This window comes from Panthera onca, chromosome A2 (assembly GCF_046562875.1).
Source record: "Panthera onca isolate mPanOnc1 chromosome A2, mPanOnc1 haplotype 2, whole genome shotgun sequence".
Lineage (NCBI taxonomy): Eukaryota > Metazoa > Chordata > Mammalia > Carnivora > Felidae > Panthera > Panthera onca.
This window is the reverse complement of record NC_138340.1, coordinates 82,171,274-82,193,720: the sequence shown is the minus strand read 5'-3', so window position 1 is coordinate 82,193,720 and position 22,447 is coordinate 82,171,274. Positions and strand designations below refer to the sequence as shown.

At 34.9% G+C, this 22,447-nt stretch overlaps 1 protein-coding gene across 3 annotated transcripts in view; it reads right to left on the bottom strand.

The window, feature by feature from the left end:
• Positions 1-22,447, bottom strand: part of RSBN1L (round spermatid basic protein 1 like) — a 68,692-nt gene that overhangs the window by 19,329 nt on the left and 26,916 nt on the right. For 2 of the 3 annotated variants that reach the window (XM_060632313.3, XM_060632315.3), the window contains exons 2-3: positions 16,312-16,422; positions 7,453-8,093 (exon numbers count right to left, since the gene is read on the bottom strand). In XM_060632313.3, the coding sequence (XP_060488296.2) occupies positions 7,453-8,093; positions 16,312-16,422 (752 nt within the window). The remainder of the gene's footprint in view (positions 1-7,452; positions 8,094-16,311; positions 16,423-22,447) is intronic. The other variant, XM_060632314.3, reaches the window with a different exon arrangement.

Here is a 22,447-nt window from a genome sequence, read left to right as displayed (position 1 = left end):
TCAATTATCTCTTCTCGCATGTTTCTAGATCTTTTGAATACTGCTTTTTGGACTGGTTTTGACTAAATCTGAGGTTTTTCAGAATATAAAAGGCAGAAAGAGGAATTAAAGGATAGTGAATTACAAAATTTTAAAATTCAAAACTTCTCTATAGATTTTCTTTCCTCCGCTCTGTAAAAAGTATTATCTCTCAACTATACCAGGTTCTAGTAAACCTAACCTATTGAACTTAGTTAATGAGAGGTCATGATCAAATCATCAAACTAGAACATGAATTTGGCTTTGTTTCCCACACCCTGTCTTTGTTATGGTTGATATTAAGTGAAACTACATTCCAACACTGATACCTCATTTTCTTCCTCCTGTAGAATACTACCATGCATGAGTCCAATAATGTTATCTCAACCAATTCTTTTGGTGAAGACAAATGCACATGGCAGGATGTAGGCTAATTCATTTGACATCACCAAAATATATAGCCTCACTATATGATTCTACTAATAAGCATGCTGCACAATAATGCCATAGGTAAAGGGAAGAAAGGTGCTGAAAGAGAAATAAGGTACAAGACATATTTTCAGTTTCTCAAGATGAGTGTTAATGTCATATTCTAAGAGGTACTCAGAACTTCCAAGTTCTCAAAAACAGTGATAAATAAAATGAAGTCCTCAAATACCTAGGAATGAATCTCAAAAGATGTGTAAGATCTGTAGGATGAAAACCAAAAAATATTATTGAGAGAAAATAAAAAACTAATGAAGGAAAATACCATGATCACAGACTGAAAGATTCAAAATTGTAAAGACATCAATTGTACCCAAACTTAATTACAACTTCAATGTAATCCCAATCAATATCCTAAGCAGATTTTTTGTGGAATCTGACAACTATAGAGTTTATACGCAAATCTAAAGAGCCAAGAAAATCTTGAAGAACAGCAAAATTAATACTTACTCTACTAGATATCAAGAAATATTATAAAGTTATAGCAACTAAGACAAAAAGAATAAGGAAATCGGAAAGAGCCCAGAAATGCACACCATATATACGATTCAGCTGATTTATGGCTAAGAGGACATTGCAATGTAGCATGGAATGGGTGCCTTTTCGATAAATGATCATGTCCATTGAGTACTTATATGAAAAAATATGAACCCTGATGGTGACCTCATATCATATACAAAAATCTATTCAGAAGAACTGTAAATTTAAATGCAAAAGATAAAAGAATAAAAGCTTCCAGAAGAAAACTTCAGAGAATACATTAATGACCTGGGTTAGGCAGAGATTTCTTAAGCAGGACACAAAAAGCACTAATCATAAATGGGAAAAAAAAAACAAAAAACCTTTATAAATTAGATTACATTACGGGCGCCTGGGTGGCGCAGTCGGTTAAGCGTCCGACTTCAGCCAGGTCACGATCTCACGGTCCGTGAGTTCGAGCCCCGCGTCAGGCTCTGGGCTGATGGCTCAGAGCCTGGAGCCTGTTTCCGATTCTGTGTCTCCCTCTCTCTCTGTCCCTCCCCCGTTCATGCTCTGTCTCTCTCTGTCCCACAAATTAAAAAAAAAAAAAAAAAAAAAAAAAAAAAACGTTAAAAAAAAAAATTAGATTACATTAAATTAAGAACTTCTAGTCATCAAAGCACTCTTAAGAGTGAAAAGGCAAGCCTTTTCGAGTAAGAGGATATATGTGCAATACATATAATTGACAAGATTCTTATCCTATCCGCAATATATTAAAAACTCCAACAACTCAATGAAGAAAAAAAAAAGCCAGTAGGGAAATGTGCAAAAGAGTAAACTAGTTACTTTTAAAAAGAGGATATCCAATTGGACAATAATTAGATAAAAAGGAACTTGACTTCCTTAGTCATCAGGAAAATACAAATTAAAACTACAATGAGATACTACTACACAGCCACCAGAATGGCTAAAATGAGGAAGACAGACACCACTGAGTGTAGCCAAAGATGTGGTACACTGCTGGTGGGAATGTACATTGGTACAATGACTTTGGAAAACCTGCAGTATCTAGTAAAGCTGAACATGTGCATACTTTTTGATCCTGAAATTCTAATTTTATATACAGAGCCAACAAAAACAAATACATATGCTCACAAAAACACATGTACAAAAATATTCATAGCACCCCTACTGTAATAGCCACAAACTGGAAACAATTCAAATATTCATCCATATTAAAAAGAACAAATAAATTGTGGTATGGTCATACAACAGAATATCATACAGCAATGAGAAAATAAACTGTTGCTACACACAAGATAGATGAATCTCACAAACATAAAGATAAAAGGAAGGAAGCCACACGGAACAACGCACATACTATTTGATTCTGTCACAGAAATGTTCAAAAACTGGCAAAATTTATCTGTGATATTTGAAGTCAGGAGGTAGTTGCCTGGGTGCTTGTGTATGTGCTGGTGGTGGGGTGCAAAGTAGTGATAAAGAGGGATTTGGAGAAAGCTCTGGCTACTAGTAATATTCTACTTTTTAAAATCTCGGTGTGTTCATTTAGTAAAGATTCATCAAGCTATGCATTTATAATGTGTGCATTCTGTGTATATATATATACTTCAATAAAAAGTTTATTTAAAAAATCAATTTAACAAAAGCTTAAAGAAGTTTATCTTTTACAAACATTTTAATGAAAAACGGAAAATAAAACTATCATATGATTCAGCAATTTCACTTCTGGGTATTTATCTCATGGAAATGAAATTACTGTCTTGAGTAGACAGATGCACCCCTATGGTTACTGCAGCATTATTTATAATAGCCAAGACACAGAAAAAGACACAATGTAAGTGTCCATTTGTGGATAAATGGATAAAGAAAATGAGGTGTATATAAGCATACAATGGAGTATTAGCCATTAAACAAAGAAGGAAATCCTGCTGATTCCAGCAACACAGATGGACCTTGCAGCTATTATATATTGAAATAAGTTCAGACAAAGAAAGACAAATACTGTATGATCTCACTTATATGTGGAATCTTAAAACACAAAACCAAGCTCATAGATCCAGATAAAAGATTGGTGGTTGTCAGAAGTGGGGTGGGAGGGGGTAAGAGAGGGTGAAGGTGGTCAAAAGGTGCAAGCCAATTATAAGATAAGTAGTAAGTCACCGGCATGCAATGTTCAGCATGGTGACTGTAATTAATAATACTGTATTTTATGTTTAAAAGTTGCTAAGAGAATAGAGCTTAAAAGCACTCATCACAAGAAAAAAATCTGCAACTATGTGTGATGGTTGTTAATTTATTGTGGTCATCATTTTGCAATATATACAGATATTGAATCATTAAGTTATACACTAAAACTAACATAATGTTCTACCTCAATTATTGCAATTAAAATTCTCAATAAAAGGGGTGCCTGGCTGGTTCAGTCAGTGGAACATGTGACTCTTGATCTTGGAGTTGTGAGTTCAAGCCCCATACTGGGCACAGAGATTACTTAAAAAAAAAAAAAAAAAAAAAAAAAAAATTAAAGTTAAGAAAAAAAGTTTTGAAAATCTCAATAAAGGAAAGGCAAGAAAGAAAGAGAGAGAAAGAGAGAGAGAGAAAGAGAAAGAGAGAGAGAGGGAGGAAGGAAGAAAACCTCATGTCCATTAAGCAGTTACTCCCAATTTTCCCTTTCCCCCAGGTCTTGGCAGCTACCAATCTGCTGTTTCTATAGATTTACCTATTCTGGGTATTTCATGTAAGTGAAGTCATACAATATGTGACCTTTTGTGACTGGCTTCTTTCACTCAACATGATGTTTTAAAGGTTCACCCACACTATGTAACAGTATCTGTATTTCATTCCTTTTTATGGTTCAATAATATCCCATTGTGTGCATATATCATAATTCAGTGAACTCCTTATTTGTATATAAAGCATTTGTGGTAATTTTTGACCTTCAGTACTTGCTGAACTCCCTACCATAAATTAACACACTTTTAAGAATCCTCACCCAGAAGTCAGTTGTCACCTATTCAACAAAATGGAAAATTTTAATATCGCACTAAGTCACTATAACAACTCTCTTTGTATAACCTGTTAGTAGTCTATGAAATACTGCTAACAACAGCCTTGTGAATTAAATAATATTATCCTTATTTTGTAGGTGAGAAATCTGAGACAAAGAGCTGAAGTAGCAGGCTAGTGTCACAGTGGGTCAATGGCAAGACCCTGACTAGACCCCTTCTCTTTCCATCCACCCCACATCAGAGTTCAAGCAGCTATTCACACTAACCCAGTCACAACTCACTACAATGACTATAAGATATTACTACAAATTAAATTTTGAAGAGAGGTTCTCACATTCAGGACAAGAAAAGGCTCAAGTTATAAACTGGTTTAGCTCTAAATACATGTTTATAACTTAGTCTCTGTAATTCATAAAGCATTTTCCCAAATAAAAACCTATACAAATGGTTAAATAATTTCCTGGAGGGATACCACAAATTAGGTTAAGAGATGGGGGTTTACTGGGAAGAATCAAGAAACCAGAAATAAAAATAAGCTACAAAAAGTATACTCATTTCTCTCCTATTTGCTCTCTTTTGGATTCCATTCAGTTTCAGATAGCTAGCGCCTAAGAACAAACACAAGGCTACCTGCCCCAGTCGGCAGCAAACAACTTCTTCCTTGGTTTCCTCATTTTGTTGTTTTTAATAATGTTTTTATTTATTTTTGAGTGAGAGAGAGAGACAGAGCATGAGCCTGGGAGGGGCAGAGAGAGAGGAAGACACAGAATATGAAGCAGGGTCCAGGCTCCAAGCTGTCAGCACAGAGCCTGATGCAGGGTTCAAACCACGGACCATGAAATCATAACCTGAGCTGAAGTCAGACATTTAACCAAAACTGGGCCACCCAGGCGCTCCTCAGATACCTCGTTCTTAAAAAAACAAGAAATACCAAATGAGTAGTTCAAAGTAGCTCTTTGCTGGATATTCTTCCCCACACCACAGGAATGACTCAATTTGGAGCATCTTGGGGCAGTGAAACATGGACCTTGCATAGGCAGCTTCCTGCTAGTAACTATAAAGCTAAAGAGGTAAAACCTGTCCTTGCAGCTGACAGATCATATAGGGGCGAGAGCCACAGCTGGTAACCAAGAACTCTAGCATCTGCCTAGCGTTTCCTCTATGTAACATGTATTATACCAAAACCCTGGATAGGAAATGAATGGTAGGTGGCTCTTCAAGGACCCGCAACCCACAACCTGGCCACACAGTGGAACAATTAATGAGTCCCAGTATCTCATTTTAATTCATAACAAAAGCACTTATTACACAGTAACATGAAAATTCTTGTTTAATAAAAAATTCCTAATTTGAAAGAAAATGTATTGGGAGCTATTTGAAAAGCAAATGTATTATGACATTTGAAAGATTACTGAAATAAACTTGCATAGCATGGCAGCAAGAAAGTTTGTGATATAATGAAAATAAGTGGGATTGGAAGTCAAGAGGCCGAGCATAAAACCTAGCACTTAGACGTATAATAAATGACAAATGAATGATCTAGTACCAAAGGACTATGGACAAGTTATTTCTTCTCTCCCTATTTCTAAAATTAGATTGTAATAAGGCTTAAATGAGTTATTACATTTGTGTTTAGAGCAGTTCTTGGCACAGAACTATTTATTGACTAAATAGTAGATACTATTACTAGATACTAATCGATACTATCACTAGTTCCACCACGAGACAGAGGTGTAATCTCAGACAAGTTACTAACCATTCTAGAATTCTATAAAATGACAGTGCTAATAATAGATGCTCTATAGCTCCCCTTCAGCTCTAAAAGAATATTTACATTCTGATTCTCAAACATGTTACATTAAGGAGTATCTTCCCACAGGCACATTAAAACTTTAAGTACTACTGTATTTTCCAGACAATAGTATATTACAGAATATATACCAAACATACAGTGGGGGAAGGGGGCTTGGACATGTGGATATGACTGGACATCCAGACTATCATTTAAGGTAAAAGACTGTAACTTAAACACATATCACAAAAAGAAATAGAATAAGTAAAACAGTTCTGGATGAAGATTGAGGAGATTGTGTTCTACTCCTGACACTGCTACCAAACTTAAAATAGTAAATTACTCCTATCTATGTTTGTTTGCTTATCTGTAAGGTGAGAAAGGTTGCAATACATGATCACTAAGATCTCTTTGGGACTTTTTTCACTTTTTTCCTTCTTTCCAAACTAGCATAATGTCAATTATTACTTAGAAAACTGGGAACTTTAGCACCCATAAATTTGAAAAATTGGCTGATCTCCTGGCCTAAGCAAGCAGTCCCTGATCTGAGAGTGGGTGCAAATTGCAATGGCCTTTTATTATTTTTTTAATGTTTGTTTGTTTGTTTATTTATTTATTGAGAGAGAGAGAGAGACAGCAGGGGAGGGGAGAGAGAGACAGCAGGGGAGGGGAGAGAGAGAGAGCAGGGGAGGGGAGAGAGAGAGGGAAGGTGAGAGAATCCCAAGCAGGCTCCTCACTGTCAGCATAGAGCCCAATGTGGGGCTTGATCCCACGAACCATGAGATCATGACCTGAGCCGAAATCAAGAGTCAGATGCTCACCTAATTGAGCCACCCAGGCACCCTGGCAATGACCTTTTAGATGAGCCCACATTCACTTTCAAGAGCCAGTGGATTTGATTTTGCCTCTGCTTTCTAAAATAATGTACATTCTATACCATAGAGAAGGGCAGGAAAAGGAAATTAGCTCAATAAATGCACTGATACACTAACCTTCTCACTTAATTGCAGAATTAACTGATTCCTTTGTACTAAAATATATTTAACAGCCAACATTTACTCAGCACCTACTATATGATGGATCCACTGGTAAGCACTTTTAAGATAGAAAACAAGATAATTTTAAGTGATCTTTAGGTAAGAGTACTGCTGTAAGGGCTGGAAAATACATGGCTACATCCATCACATTTCTTTCATTTCCAAGATAAATCCTTGCAAAAAAGGACAACAGAATCTTATTTCATTATCTCTAAGAAAAAAAGAGATTAAGTAGAATCTGAAATTTATTTTTTTATATTATATTTTTTTTTTTTTTGAGAGAGAGAGAGCATGGAAGGGGAGGAGAGGCAGAGGGAGAGAGACAGAATCTTAAGCAGGCTCCATGCTCAGCACAGAGTCTGACGCAGGACTCAATCCCCCAACCCTGGGATCATGACCAATGATGAAATCAAGAGTGAGACACTCAACTAAGTCGCCCAGGCACCCCAGAATCTGAAATTTAAACTCTTATGTTCACATCAGGACAGTAATTTATTCTTAATATTCCCAAAATTGTCATTATAGTCTTACCTTTTTATTTCAAACCCACAGCAAAATAAAAAACAGAAACTTGTCTAAAACATGTAACTAAAAGTTAAAAAAAACCCAAAACCTAAAAACCTCTTACCTGAGCATGAAAATTGGACATAGTCGTTGTCTCTATATCCTTCTTTCCTAATATCTCCATTTTCACTGGTGAATTGGGAAAATTAAATGAAAAGTAGTCTAAAAAGTCAGGTAAATAAGTAGCTGCCCCATGAACAATACCCATTACATAGAAAGCTGCAGAGTTTTCATTTTCACTGAACACTAGACCCACAAACTCTTCTGCAAACCTCTCCATCTCCACAGGAGACAGGTGGGAGAGTTCATTACTGTAGGCGTGGATAACAGATGCGCCTCCATTAGGCTGGTGCTCAATATGAATGAGCTGTTTGAACTCCAATGTGTCCAACCTTTTGAGGTTATTCTGAACCCGTGGCTCCTTTAATGAGACAAATGGAAACTCACTGTTCTCTGGAATTTTGGAATCATAGTTCTTGGTATCCAAATTCTTTCCACTGTAATCCTTTACATTATCATTTAGGATGCCTTTGGCTTCTTGATCTTCAACATCAGATAGCAATCCTGAGCAGATGGTTTGAATAGATTTGCTATACATTTTTGGACGCTTCCGTTTTTCATTCTCTTTGTGTTTCTTTTTCTTTTTCTTCTTTACTTTTTTAATTTGTAAGTCTTCTGCATTTGTTTTTGGTTTCTCCTTCCCACCTGTTGAGAAAAAAATTTTTTTCACTCCATATTTTAGTTACTTAAAAATCATGCTTAAGGAACTATTGTACAATAAATAAGCAAAGTTTACTCAGATTTGAGTTTGTATCTGGGACTTGTTTTACACAATATTGATAAACATAATTTAGTCAATCTCCTTCCCTCTCTACACACACACACACACACACACACACACACACACACACACACACACGAAGGCCTACGACAAATTTGTACCTATCGCGCATGGTACCATTCTGACATGCAGCAGACGTTCAATCAGTGTTTACTGAAGTAATGAATGAATATTTTAGAAAGCATAATCTTCAAATTTAAATGTAAAAAATCAGAAATGGGAAGTTGAACAGAGATCAGTCAGATGTTTCCCACTGACACATATCATCATTTTAATGCATCTAAGTTATTTAAAAATTGCATGTAGTCAAAAGACTTATAAATCACAAAGGGAGAGAACTACTTGCATTGTATGAGCAGCAACAAACACAGCAATTCCTTAGCTGTTTACCATATTTCCTCCTTACTAAACTATTCTTGCATCTAAAATGGACTACTTTAGGGACGCCTGGGTGGCTCAGTCGGTTAAGCGGCCGATTTCGGCTCAGGTCATGATCTCTCGGTCCGAGAGTTCGAGCCCCGCATCGGGCTCTGTGCTGACAGCTCCGAGCCTGGAGCCTGTTTCAGATTCTGTGTCTCCCTCTCTCTTACCCTCCCCTGTTCTTGCTCTGTCTCTCCCTGTCTCAAAAATAAAACGTTAAAAAAAAAAAATTAAAAAAAAAAATAAAATGGACTATTTTAGAGGTCCACTAGATTTTGCAAAGTCCCCAATGAAGACCCAATAAGGCAGCATAAAGGAGATGACAAAATTAGAATAATTTCACATGTCCTAAGCATAAATGATACCCATGTACTAGTAAAGAGATGAATAAAAAAGTAAAACATTTAGGGATTATAACCATATACATTAATAAGCTTCTGTAACTAAAGTCAGGTAGATTCTGGGTCTAGAAATTTAGAACTCCAAAAAATACAAGAGTAATGCACAGAGGCTATACAGCTATAGACTAAGTGTACATATAAATGTGTAATTTTATCACAATATATTTATTTCTATACAGCAAGAAAAATAGGAGAAAGCAAACATCTTCACAAGAAAGTATTATGCTGGGGCATCTGGGTGGCCCAATAGGTTAAGTGCCAGACTCTTTATATATGCTTAGGTCATGATCTCACAGTCCTGAGATTGACCCCGTGGCAGGCTCTACACTGAGCCCTCTCTCTCTGCCCCTCCCTCATTTGTGCTCTTTTCTTTCTCTCAAAAATAAACAAACTTAAAAAACATACTATGCTTCCTAAGATAGTATGAGAAAGCCATATGGTAAGAGTTAAGAAGAAAAAGCATTCACTGTTTCTACCTGTTATTTCACTTTTATAGATAACCTGTTATAAATTAAACCTTCCCAATCTGTTTCCTTACCTAAATTTTTCCATATGCACATATAGCTTTTATTCCTTTCTGTCTCCAGTGAGCGAGATGTCCTGCCTACTTTTAAAAAATAAGTCCTTCCCACCAACTCCAAAAACCCTTACAAAAATAGTTCCCTATCCTCTTCTTTTGATCAAACTTCTCAAAGCAACCATCCATGCTGAGGTCCTTCCATTTATTACCTTATTCTTATCCCTTAAATTCTAAGTCTCCTTCAGTCTACTCAAATTTACTTTCCCAGAATGTTCAAATACTAAATCCAATGATATTCTCTCAATTCATTCTTCCTGATCTCTCCAAGCTTTAACAGAATTATCCAGTTCATCCTTGATTTTTTGCTTGACATTACTTCCTTGCTAATTTTTAGTTTAAAAGCCTCATGACTGTCTTTCATCCTGAATGCTGGAGTCATATTAACCTTTCTATAAATTTTATATATTGTTGGATCATATTTATCCTTTAAGTAAACTGCTTTGAAGGGTTCTCAATGCCTACCAAATAAAATACAACCTCCTCAATATGGAATCCAAAGAAAATGCTCTCAGGACAACTGGACAGCTCAGTTGGTTAAGTGTACGACTCTTGGTTCTAGCTCAGCTCATGATCTCTCTCACAGTTGGTAAGATCAAGCCCCGTCTTGGGCTCTGTGCGTGAAGCCTGCTTGGGATTTTCTCTCTCCTTGTCTCTCTGCCCCTTCCCGGCTTGCTCGCAAGCATGTACTATGTCTCAAAATAAAAAACAAAAAACAAAAAAAAAACAGACAATGCTCTCAAGTACTTCATTCTCTAGTCAATGTGTACTACTTACAATTTCTTATAAAACAGCCTGTGTTATCTTTCTACTACTTGCAAAGACATCTCCTCTTCCGAAAATACCCTTGTCCTACCCAGCACATCTGACTTCTTTCTTACCATTCTTTAAAGACAACTCATGTCATTTTCTTCATTTTGCTTTCCCTCTCTAGTTGGAACTGGAATCACTTCATTCTAAATTCATATAGGGGCACTTGGGTGGCTCAGGTTCCTGGCTCTTTCTGCCTCACTCTTGGTGTCAGTTCAGGTCATGATCTTTACGGCTCATGAGTTCAAGACCCACATCAGGCTCTGCACTGACAGTGTGGAGCCTGCTTGGGATTCTCTCTCTCTGCCCCTCCTCAGTTCTCTCTCTCCCTCAAAATAAATAAAAACTTTAAAATAAATAAATTCATATAGGGGCGCCTGGGTGGCTCAGTCGGTTGAGTGGCCGACTTCGGCTCAGGTCACGATCTTGCGGTCCATGAGTTCGAGCCCCGCATCCGGCTCTGTGCTGACCGCTCGGAGCCTGGAGCCTGTTTCGGGTTCTGTGTCTCCCTCTCTCTCTCTGACCCTCCCCCGTTCATGCTCTGTCTCTCTCTGTCTCAAAAATAAATAAACGTAAAAAAAATAAATAAAAATAAATAAAAAAATAAAAAAAATAAAAATTAAAAAAAAATAAATTCATATATTTTTTTCACTCATAGGATACCTGTATATCACGTCCTTCCACATACTATATGAGTGAAACAAGTAACTTTTATATGAATTATAAGAAAGAGTTAAGTGATACTTTCCCCCCCCAGCCAGGCATTGTATTCCTCATGACATTTAATACATTGCTACGGATGAACATTTAATAAATCCATAAATGAAGAGATTTCTCTCACCAATAAACTAACTGAGGTCTGTGGGTTTTTTCCTTGTCCCTCCTTCAGCCAAAGTTTTCCACAATATAAATACCACTAAATCCTAATCTTGGAAACAACGAACATAAAAATTCTCTTAAGTTAATAGCAATTCTAAAAAAGGGAAATTTAATGTTAACTTGTAAAAATTCATTACTTCTAAAAATTTATAAATATACAACGAAGACCAAATTGGTATAATTATGTAAAGCAAAAATAAAAATCTTTCAACATTACTGATTACATAGGTTTGTAGAGTCATAAAATGCAAAGTGTTAATTCTCTAATGTCTACACGTAAATAAATGAATATACTAATAAACTCATACTTGCTACCTAGGAATGATCAAAACATTAGATTTAAGTTAATATTTTAAGAACAAAATTAATAATGAAAAAAATTTAAACAGGGAGTTAATCAGCATGAAAAGATAAAATAGGTATATATACATAAGCAAAATCCAAATGCGTCAAAGAAAAAAGCAGTGAATTAAAAAATTATAACTTAAGGGGCGTCTGCGTGGTTTCAGTCAGTAAGTGTTTGACTCCTGCTCTCAGCTCACTTCTTGATCTCAGGGTCCTGACTTCAAGCCCTGAGTTGGGCTCCACATTGCGTGTGGAACCCACTTAAAAAAAAAAAAAAACAAAAAAAAAAACAGAACTTAGTACTATGTGCTGCTGCAGCGAGCTCCAAAAACAGAACTTAAAGTTTAAAAGGCCTAAGTACAGTAACTAAATGGAAAATATATATAAAGTTGCACAAATTAAATGGGCTGCCAAAATAAAGAATTTCATTTCAATGAAAATATAAGCTTCATATCCTATTATATTTATACCTAACACATGTTTAAAAAGTAAAATAGAAAATATCCAGCCATTAGAATCACATGTTACTTTGAAATGAATTAGGCACAACAGTCTATTTTGTATTCACAAGGATGAATGAAAGTAGTAACAGTATTAAATGGTCAGAAACTGAAAAATGCAAAATAATAAGAAATCAGTTAAGAGAGTCTTATAATGAGCAACAAGGAATTAAATTCCCAAGACAAAGTACTCTGTAATTAAACACTAAAGCGAGCACAGTATGCAGAAGAGAGTTAACATAACATGGCTGAGACTGCTGGTCTTAGAAAGGCCTGCTTACAGGGGTGGCCCTGGGCTGGTATCTGAGAAACTGGTACTTTGGGAATGTCCCCACAATTCCTTGGTAAGAGTGGCTCACTGTATCTAAACTTTCCGTGCAAACAATATGGTTTATGTTGACACCTTTTTCCTTTTGGGAGCCTGGAATTGTACATGCTAGACAAAAGATGCCTATGTAACCAACCCCCAATAGAAACCTTCAGCATCGAGTCTTGAGTTTTCTGATAAACAACATTTCACATGTGTTTGTCACAATTCATTGTTCAAAGAATTAAGCGCATCCTCTGTGATTCCGCTTGGAGAGGACTCTTGGAAGCTTGTGCCTGATTTCCTCCAGATATTAATTACCCCATGTGCCTTTTCTCTCTACTGATTTTACTTTGTATCCTCCACTACGGTAAATCATAGCCATGAATACATCTATATGCTGAGTCCTACAAGTCCTCTCAGCAAATCATCAAACCTGGGGGTAGTGTTGGGGACCTCTGATGGACACAGGTAACATGCATTCTTTACAAACTGAGGCACTAACATTCACTAGACGTATTTTTACATTCACTAGATAGATTTTTAAGGTTTTATATAATCTGTCACTCATTTCCTTTGTTAGAAAGACACGTGAAATGCAGTAGACATATAGGTAGACAATCTTTAAATACTTTAAGGAAATTAGACCATTTTGATTATCAATGTTCTTCTCTTACACTAAAAGTATTTAAAGCAACATTTCTCTAAATCCTATGATTCTTCAAATCAGACCTATGCTTTTTTTTAGAGGATCGTGTATGCTTTTTTTTTAAAGGATCGTGATACGTACCCATAACAAAAAGGGTTGTCAATTTGAACCCTCAAAAAGTATAAAAGAATAGGATTGATAAGGGACCTTCCCTCCACAGATCCATAGATCCATGAACATAGTGGACCCCAGACACACACACATACACAGAGCACCACAGACACACACACGCAACGAGAGCCAAAGAAAGATTCAATCAGAGAGAGGTGGACGGACACACACACACACACACACACACACACTGCCAGAGAGGAAAGAGACCCTCACTTAAATACAGAAATAAACACACACCGAAACAGATACGAAAACAGCATGTATTGTTAATAACTAATTAAACAAAAACTTTAAAAAATCACAAATCTACTGGCATTAATTTCTGCCACTAGAGTTAGTATATTAGTGTTAACAAAAGAAAAAATAAGGGCTGTCCAGAAAAATTGGATCTGATTTTGTATCTAATATGGGAATTAATATTTATATATAACTCATTACCATACATAGAAAAAAAGTAGTAATTAGCTATTTTCAACCTCTGGGTCTTAGGGGAATGACTTTGCTTGTTTTGCATGGCAATATTTTCACTCTTCCTGACATGAATTACCTACCTGTGACCTTTGGTATACTAGTAATAATCTTGGATATTGGCTTCTTTTAACCCTCATTCCCCTTGCTCACCAGCAAGCTTCTTTTATGTGCTATAATGATAAATATCACTCTCAAAAATACTATAATCGTAACACCTCTGTTCTTACAACTTTTCACAACATAAAAATGGCTGAAACATATAAGTATGCTCAGAAAAAGTAGGTGGTAGATGTTAAACATAAAAGGATAAGCTAAATCAGCTTATTCCTTTAAACTATTTCTCATAAAGCAAATAATCCTATTTTGTCAATGAAAAACATTTACAAGATTTATGCACTAATAAAGATTTTTTAGCATGTATATAATTATGTACATAATCTAGTCATACTCAATCTCATGCAGTTTTTGATGAAAACTTGGAGGAAATGAGACTGGTGCAGAGTTAAGAGTTAGGATCTATTTTAGATGTCAAACACTGTCATTAAACAATCAATGCCTGTGTGTGCCATACTTTGTAACATTATCAGGAGAAAATAATACAGAGAGAAGAAAGGCTGAAAGGAAAACAGGGCACAAAGGGCACACAGTAGTAAATACCAGCACACTGTCCCCACCAACAGATTCTGTTGTTGCTCCAGGACATCACCTCTCCCTGATCATAGACTAGCAGGGCAAATTGTTTCCACTGGATAATAACAAAAGCTAACACTTACTTGGTGCTTACAATGGGACAGGCACTATTTCCAAAATGAATCATGTTTTATTCACTTAATTATCTATATTTTACCTAGGGAGGAGATAATTTTGTTGTTTTTCAATCGCAAGAGTTAATCTTTCATACATGTTTACAAAAAAGATTCATATCCACTTAATCTGTGGGCCAGACACCATGGTTGGCACTTCCACCATACTTTACCTGATTTAATCTTCACAACCCTGTAAAGCAGTAATTACATTATTATTTACCTTCATTCTATAATTAAGTACATTTTCCCATGGTCATCTCAGAGGTCACTAAGATTCATTTCTAAAACTATCTCATTCTTCCCCTTTATCATTACTAGGTTTCAGTTTAGTTCAATTCAAAATTTTTCCTAAATTTTTCATGTACTTCAAAGTCAAGGTTACTACTGCATACTACTGAAAAATCTCCATTTTCTTAGGCTATTTTAAATTTTGTTTGTATATATAATCTCAGATTCACGTATTTCATATGAATGGTATGTAAGGAATCCAACATTCACCCAAGTGACAGGAATTTCCATCACTGTACATTCCATTGGATAAGAAAATGACTATCTGACTAAACCAGTAAAAAATGACTATTTGACTAAACCAGCAGGGTAAAGTTAAGTAAACACTTCAAGCATTAATCATTAGCACTAGAGTGGTCAAATTTGAGTCCCGCCTCAAAGGCTTGCAATCTAATTAGACAACACAGCTAACACACGCTGTCAAAAGAAATAGAATAAAAGGACCACGAACATTAACTAACCATCAACTTAAGCTCTGACCTGTTTCTTCCAAGGTCAAAAGAATTTTATTAAAAATGAAGTTCTGACAAGTAGAAAATAGCCCAAGAACATCTGGAAATATGACAAAGAATGAAATGAAAATACAGAATCTAATATTCTGTTTATCTTAAATAATATAAATTAACCAGTTACTTCATTACACATACAATGCTATAGGCTTTTCTTCCTAATGTATATAATGGTTTATTAACACATGAGTTCAACATCAAATTAATCAAAGTCAATGTATTCTGATCCATAAATTCTCGACTTAATAGGGGCAGCAAATGAATTTGTTAGCTGTCTAGCAACCAAATTGCCATGGATTCTTCTTGCTATCTGACTGAATTTAAGACTGTTCTTACTTCTCTTCTACCACATATTTCCTGGAAGGGTTTAGATTTATTGATAGGATTAGTATTATTACTCAACCACCCAGCCCCATGTATAAACAGCAACTGAAAACAAACATTAACAGAGAAAAGGCAGGAAACAAAAACAGGATATTCTTTAGGTATGCAAGCAACACACAGTAAGAGTATACCTTCTAATTCAGCTCAGAGTAAATGATCCCTGTATGATACCAGACTTTGAGATGGTGATTACTGTCAAATATTTTTAAGATCACTTCTTCTACCATCCATCCCTCTTGTACTAAAATTGTTTTAGCTCTTTAGATGATCTAAACATGGGTAAATACTAGTAATGCAAACACAGAATTAAATAACCTATATTTAAGGAAACTAATAGTTTGATGAAGCTCAACCTTTACTACTTCTTCATAAAGTATACTGAAGAAATATACTACTAACAACATTATGGATTAGAACTCCCTACTATTACAATAACTTTCCATATTCTAACCATTAAAGTTTGCTCTCAGCAAAATTTGGCAACAAACATTAAATCACTAAGTCTGAAAGTACAATGAGCAATATAATATAGTACAACTTACATCACTAAATATAAACTTACTTTTCAGCAAAATCTTTATTTCTCCATTTTCTTTCTTGATCTCATTCATTACTTTATGCTTCTTTTTCTCTCTCTCTTTATCTCTCTCTTTAATTTTGTCTTTGATTTTATCTGAAAGACAAAACAAAGGAAATATTTAAAATCATTTAAAAATAAATAAATAAATAAAATCATTTTATAATTTTTCCCCATGAACCATAGGGCAATTTCTAGAGTTACAATATACCATGAAAAATCGGAATGAAAAACAATCATGCCTTTTGTTCTTCCTCTCAGGTTTGGGGGAAATAGATTTCTGAATTTCCTGTCATAAATTAACATGGAACACATAATATACACATCATATATTGTCAAAATTTATCATTATGAAGATTTGTAGAGATTCTAAAGAAAAATCTTCATTCTAAAGATTATTCTTCATTTAATTCATGTCAACCATATTATTAGACTACCTTCAAATCACTTAAAATAACTGGCTAATTGAGATAGTAAACTACAATGGAAAAAGTGCTAGCTTTGAGGTTGGCTATATCTGAATTAATACCTTAATGAAAAAACAATCACAGTTTCTTAAACTATAAAATGGCAGTTATTATCTTTCTCACAGGTTACTGTAAGGATTAAATAAATCAATTTATAAAATGACTACCCAGAGCCTGGTTTATATAAGACTAAATGTGAGTTCCCCTACCTTTGCTTGCATCTTTTAAAAAGGATATGACTGATCTGGCTAGCTGGTGATATTAGGATATTAAGATAAAAGGTATAGGGGCGCCTGGGTGGCTCGGTTGTTGAGCGTCCAACTTCAGCTCAGGTCTCAATCTTGCGGTTTGTGGGTTGGAGCCCCGCATTGAGCTTTGGGCTGAGAGCTCAGAGCTGGAGGCTGCTTCAGATTCTGTGTCTCCCTCTTTCTCAGTCCCTCCCCCACTCTATCTCCCTCTCTCTCAAAAATAAACATTAAAAAAAAATTTTTTTTTTAAATAAAAGGTGTAAAAACTCTAGGAATCATTGATCTGCATTCTAAAAATTTAAATTTGAGTTTGTAAGATTTATTGCCCTATTCTTGTTCAATCAAGCTCCAATGCCCCCAGCAAAAGAGAAGATCTAGAGAATTTTAAAATAGTGATGTAGTTTCTGTTCTCAAAATGCTTCCCATTGATTACAAAGTCATGATTGAAGCACATAAAATCTATAAAATATCTTCTAATGTAACAGAGATTATATAGTGTATATACACAGACTACAGAATTTTTTTTTTAATTTTTTTTTTTTAACGTTTATTTATTTTTGAGACAGAGAGAGACAGAGCATGAACAGGGGAGGGTCAGTGAGAGGGAGACACAGACTCTGGAACAGGCTCCAGGCTCTGAGCTGTCAGCACAGAGCCCGACACGGGGCTCGAACTCACGGACCGCAAGATCATGACCTGAGCTGAAGTCAGCCGCTTAACTGACTGAGCCACCCAGGCGCCCCCAGACTGCAGAATTTCTTAAAATCCCCCCTTACTGTCCTTTCTATAAATATTATCCTGAGGCCATAACCACCTTATGATTAGATTACCATCTATATCAGTACTGCCCAGTAGAAATATAATGCTTACCTGATATGTAAATTTGAGTTTTCTAGTAGTCACATTAGAAACAAAAACTAACAGGTGAAACTAATTTTAATAATACGTTTTATTTAGCTAATGAATCTAAAACATGGTCATTTCAAAATGAAACCAATATTAACAAATTACTGAGACATTTTACATTATTTTTTTTTCCACAGTAAGACTTCAAAATCCAGTGTATATTTTATACTTAACAGCATATCTCAATTCAAAGTATTCAACAGCCACATGAGTGACACTAGTGACTACCACACTGAACAGCTCAGGTCTAGACTACTTAAACAGAAAATTCTTAGAAAAATAAATTAATGCACTTAACAATTTAAAACTTACATTCATTAATAAAAAAAAAATTCAAATAACATCTTCTACCGATCAAACTGACAAAGTGCTTTTGCAAAAATGATAATACTCAAAACAGAGGAGAGGACAGGTGATGGTAGAACAAACCAAAACAGGGACCGACTTAAAAAATATGCATTGCTGAGTATAAGAAAAGGGTTAGGGAAATACAAGTAAGTAAGGTCCTCATCTGTTCACATATAACTTAAATTCTAGAAATACATTAAGCTGTTCTCACACTTCAGATTAGTTTACTTTTTGATGCTTAAAGTCCTTGAGATCCTGTCATAGGCTGTCATCCAGCTATTAAGTGTTTACTCCAACTAGCTAGAGCTTAGACACATATATAAATTAATATTTCCTAAGTAAACATACATTTTTAATGAACTATTTATGCATCATTTAAAAATCACAACTGAAGAAAATAATCTGTCTCTGCATTTATTTTCCCAATCATCCCTGTTAGTTTATTAACCTAAAAGTGTTATTTCAATAACTATTGAACTTTTAAAGTTTATTAAAGTATAATATACACACAGAGAAAAACATGTAAGTATACAGTTCAATTTTCACAAAAATGAACAGCACCTCAAGGATCCCCGTCTTCCCTTCCAGTACCCCTAAGAGTAACCAAGATCCTAACTGCTAACCACACAGATGGAAATAACTACAGAATTTTAATGGCATATATGTATACAAAGACTATGATATAATATAAACTTACCACAGTCACAAAATATAAATACTTTTCAGAATAAAATTAAACTAGCTTCTCAGAAAATAAAATTATAATATGGTTATGACCCAATTTTTTAGTAAACTTAATTTATATACTTATAAATATATTTATTTATAGACAGTATAGACTTTAAGAGCAGTTTTAGGTTCTCAGCAAAACTAAACAGCAAGTATATACAGATTTTCCATATAGAACTGATACCCCTATACATCCCAATTTTAAAAAAATTATAATGTACACACATTCAAAAGACTGAAAAATAACAGTTCAAATTATTAAAAGCTATTATTTTTGGTGGCATCTGGGTGGCTCAGTGGGTTGAGTGTCTGACTCTTGGGTTCCAGCTCAGCTCATGATCTCGAGGTTGGTAGGTTTGAGCCTCACTCCTTGCTCTGCGCTGACTGCCAGTGTGAAGCCTGCTTAGGATTCTCTCTGCCCCTCTCCCACTTGTGCTGTCTCTCTCTCTCTCTCTCAAAAATGAACAAACATTAAAAAATAAATAAAAAATAAAAAGGGTGGTAAAGGACTGAAGAAAAGCGATACAAACAGACCCATGATAAGAATTTGAACCCAGAAGCAAAACAAATATAAGAATGGAGGAAAAGAGAAGGAATAAATGACTAAGCATTATCAAACTAGAACAAGCTGTAAATTACAAAGTTGGAAAAATAAACATTTGCTAAAGACATATACCATATGTAAAAGTTAAGATATAAAAAATAAAATTGATTAAAATAATTTCAAATAATATAAATGGGATTTTCAAACATATATTCAATTTATTGAATTACCAGTATATTTCAGATTGAATGCACCCAATATATTTCTATTGAGCACTTATGTGCAAGAGATAAAAAGAGTAATAGTGCTGTACTAAAGAATCTTACAATCAACGATATCAGTTGATATTGGTTGATTCTTACTGTTGGTACCACTATGGAAAACCAGTTCTTAAAACAAACAAACAAAAAAAGACCGGTTCTTAAATAATAAAATCATTGTTTTCATCTTGTTATAAAATTTACTAGTCTCCACCAGTATTACAGTCATTATAATATAGAATGAAAACGCACACACACATAAACAAATATTAGGTGAATCGGTCCAGTATAAAGGAAGTAGAACTTATAAAAAGCATTGTTAGAGAATCCTTTTGAGAGATTTCTAATACACCAACAATCCATTTATCTGGAATCTTCAGAATAAATTCACAGTTCCTACATAACAGAAGACTGCCACTGTTTTTTAATCATTCTAATAATTTTCAAAAATGTATTATACTTCCCTGCTTTCAAAAATCTAGGAAATATAGTCTTTTCATTATGACAAAAATTTAAACTCTCACTATCACACTCATATTGATGAACTCAAAAACAAATCAAAACAAAATTTACCTGTTCAAAACTAAAAAAGTATTTGTATTGTATTTGTATTTGTATTTGTAAAGTATTTGAGTATCATTTAATTTTTATTGTCTTAGCTGTCATTTATCATTCCACATACAAGAGGTGACAGCTATAACTTCTGGCAGTCACCAATAGGCTCATTCTCATCTGCTCTGTCCTAAGAAATTAGACCAGGTCCATCAATACTATACTGTATACAACAGTATGCAGGTTCTCTATCTCTAGCCCTATTAAAACAAGTTTCACACTGTATTCTTTCTAGTTATAAACTTATCTTTCTCCTTATAATCAATCCTCCCCCACCAGTATATAGTTTATCCTTGAGAGTAGAAAAGACTCTACCTCAATAAATGCTTGTTTGATACACAAAACAGGTCCTGTGATATAGTAAATTACTGTTATTTTCTGAAGCACATTGTGACTTTCCTTTTATGTGCTCTACGTTGATCTTTATTAATTCTTCCTTCTTTTCCTAGCCATACCACAGCAAGGAAGGAAATTCTTAGCCCTTAAAGCCATCCAGGAGTAGTTCCTCAAATTTATTTCCCCTTCTAACTACCCTGGTTGTTTCTGACAAAAAATCCTGAGATTTATGAAGTTGCTCCTCCAAAAACATTAGGGTTCCACAATTTTTCTAAGTCTCAATAAAGGCTAATAATTTTCCCTGAAAGACAATGGGGTAATTTCTCTTTTATGAAGAATTCTTACAACATAACATCTAAAAAACTAAGAAAAAGAAAGTAACAGTAGGAAAAGCATGTGACTCTCAATCTTGGGGTCATAAGTTTGAACCCCATGTTGAGTGTACAGATGAATAAAACAATAAAGAATTTTAAAAAGAAATAAAAAAAAATTTTAATAAAAAAGAGAAAATAGAAAAAGGTGCAAAGGACATAAAATTTCAACCTTACCAGTGTTCAAAGGAACACAAAACAATATAAAACTGTGGTGCCTGGGTGGCTCAGTCGGTTGAGCGTCCGACTTCAGCCCAGGTCATGATCTCGCGGTCCGTGGGTTCGACCCACGGGGGTTCGAGCCCCACATCAGGCTCTGTGCTGACAGCTCGGAGCCCGGAGCCTATTTCGGATTCTGTGTCTCCCTCTCTCTCTGACCCTCCCCTGTTCATGCTCTGTCTCTCTCTGTCTCAAAAATAAATAAACATTAAAAAAAAAAAATTAAAATAAATAAATAAATAAATAAATAAATAAAATAAAAATAAAATAAAAAAAAAAAAAAACCCACGTGGGTTCGAGCCCCACATCAGGCTCTGTGCTGACAGCTCGGAGCCCGGAGCCTGTTTCGGATTCTGTGTCTCCCTCTCTCTCTGACCCTCCCCTGTTCATGCTCTGTCTCTCTCTGTCTCAAAAATAAATAAACATTAAAAAAAAAAAAATTAAAATAAATAAATAAATAAATAAATAAAATAAAAATAAAAAGAAATAAAAAAATTTTTAATAAAAAAGAGAAAATAGAAAAAGGTGCAAAGGACATAAAAAAATTTCAACCTTACCAGTGTTCAAAGGAACACAAAACAATATAAAACTGTGGTGCCTGGGTGGCTCAGGCAGTTGAGTGTCCTCCCCCACTTGTGCTCTGTCTCTTAAAAATAAATAAACATTAAAAATTTTTTTGAATAAAAAATAAAATAAAAACACAGTAGCAAAGGGGTGCCTGTCTGGTCCAGTCAGTGGAGCATATGACTCTTTGATCTCAGGGTTGGGAGTTTGAGTCCCATGTTGGGTGTAGAGATTACTTTAAAAATAAAATAAAATCTTAAGAAAAATACAATAGCAAAACTGAAAAGCTAAAAACATGAAGGTAAAGTTGAGATAATCTTCCAAAAAGAGAGCAACAAGACAAAGTGGAAAACAGCAGAAAAAAAGGTTACCTAAAGGATCTCTTCAGGAGATCCAATATCAAATTAACTGAAATTTCAGAAAAGAAAAATAGAATTTTACAGGGAAGGAAAATATCAAAATGAATAAATGAGAAATTTTCTCAGAAAAAATGAGTCACCAAACTTTACGGGATGAG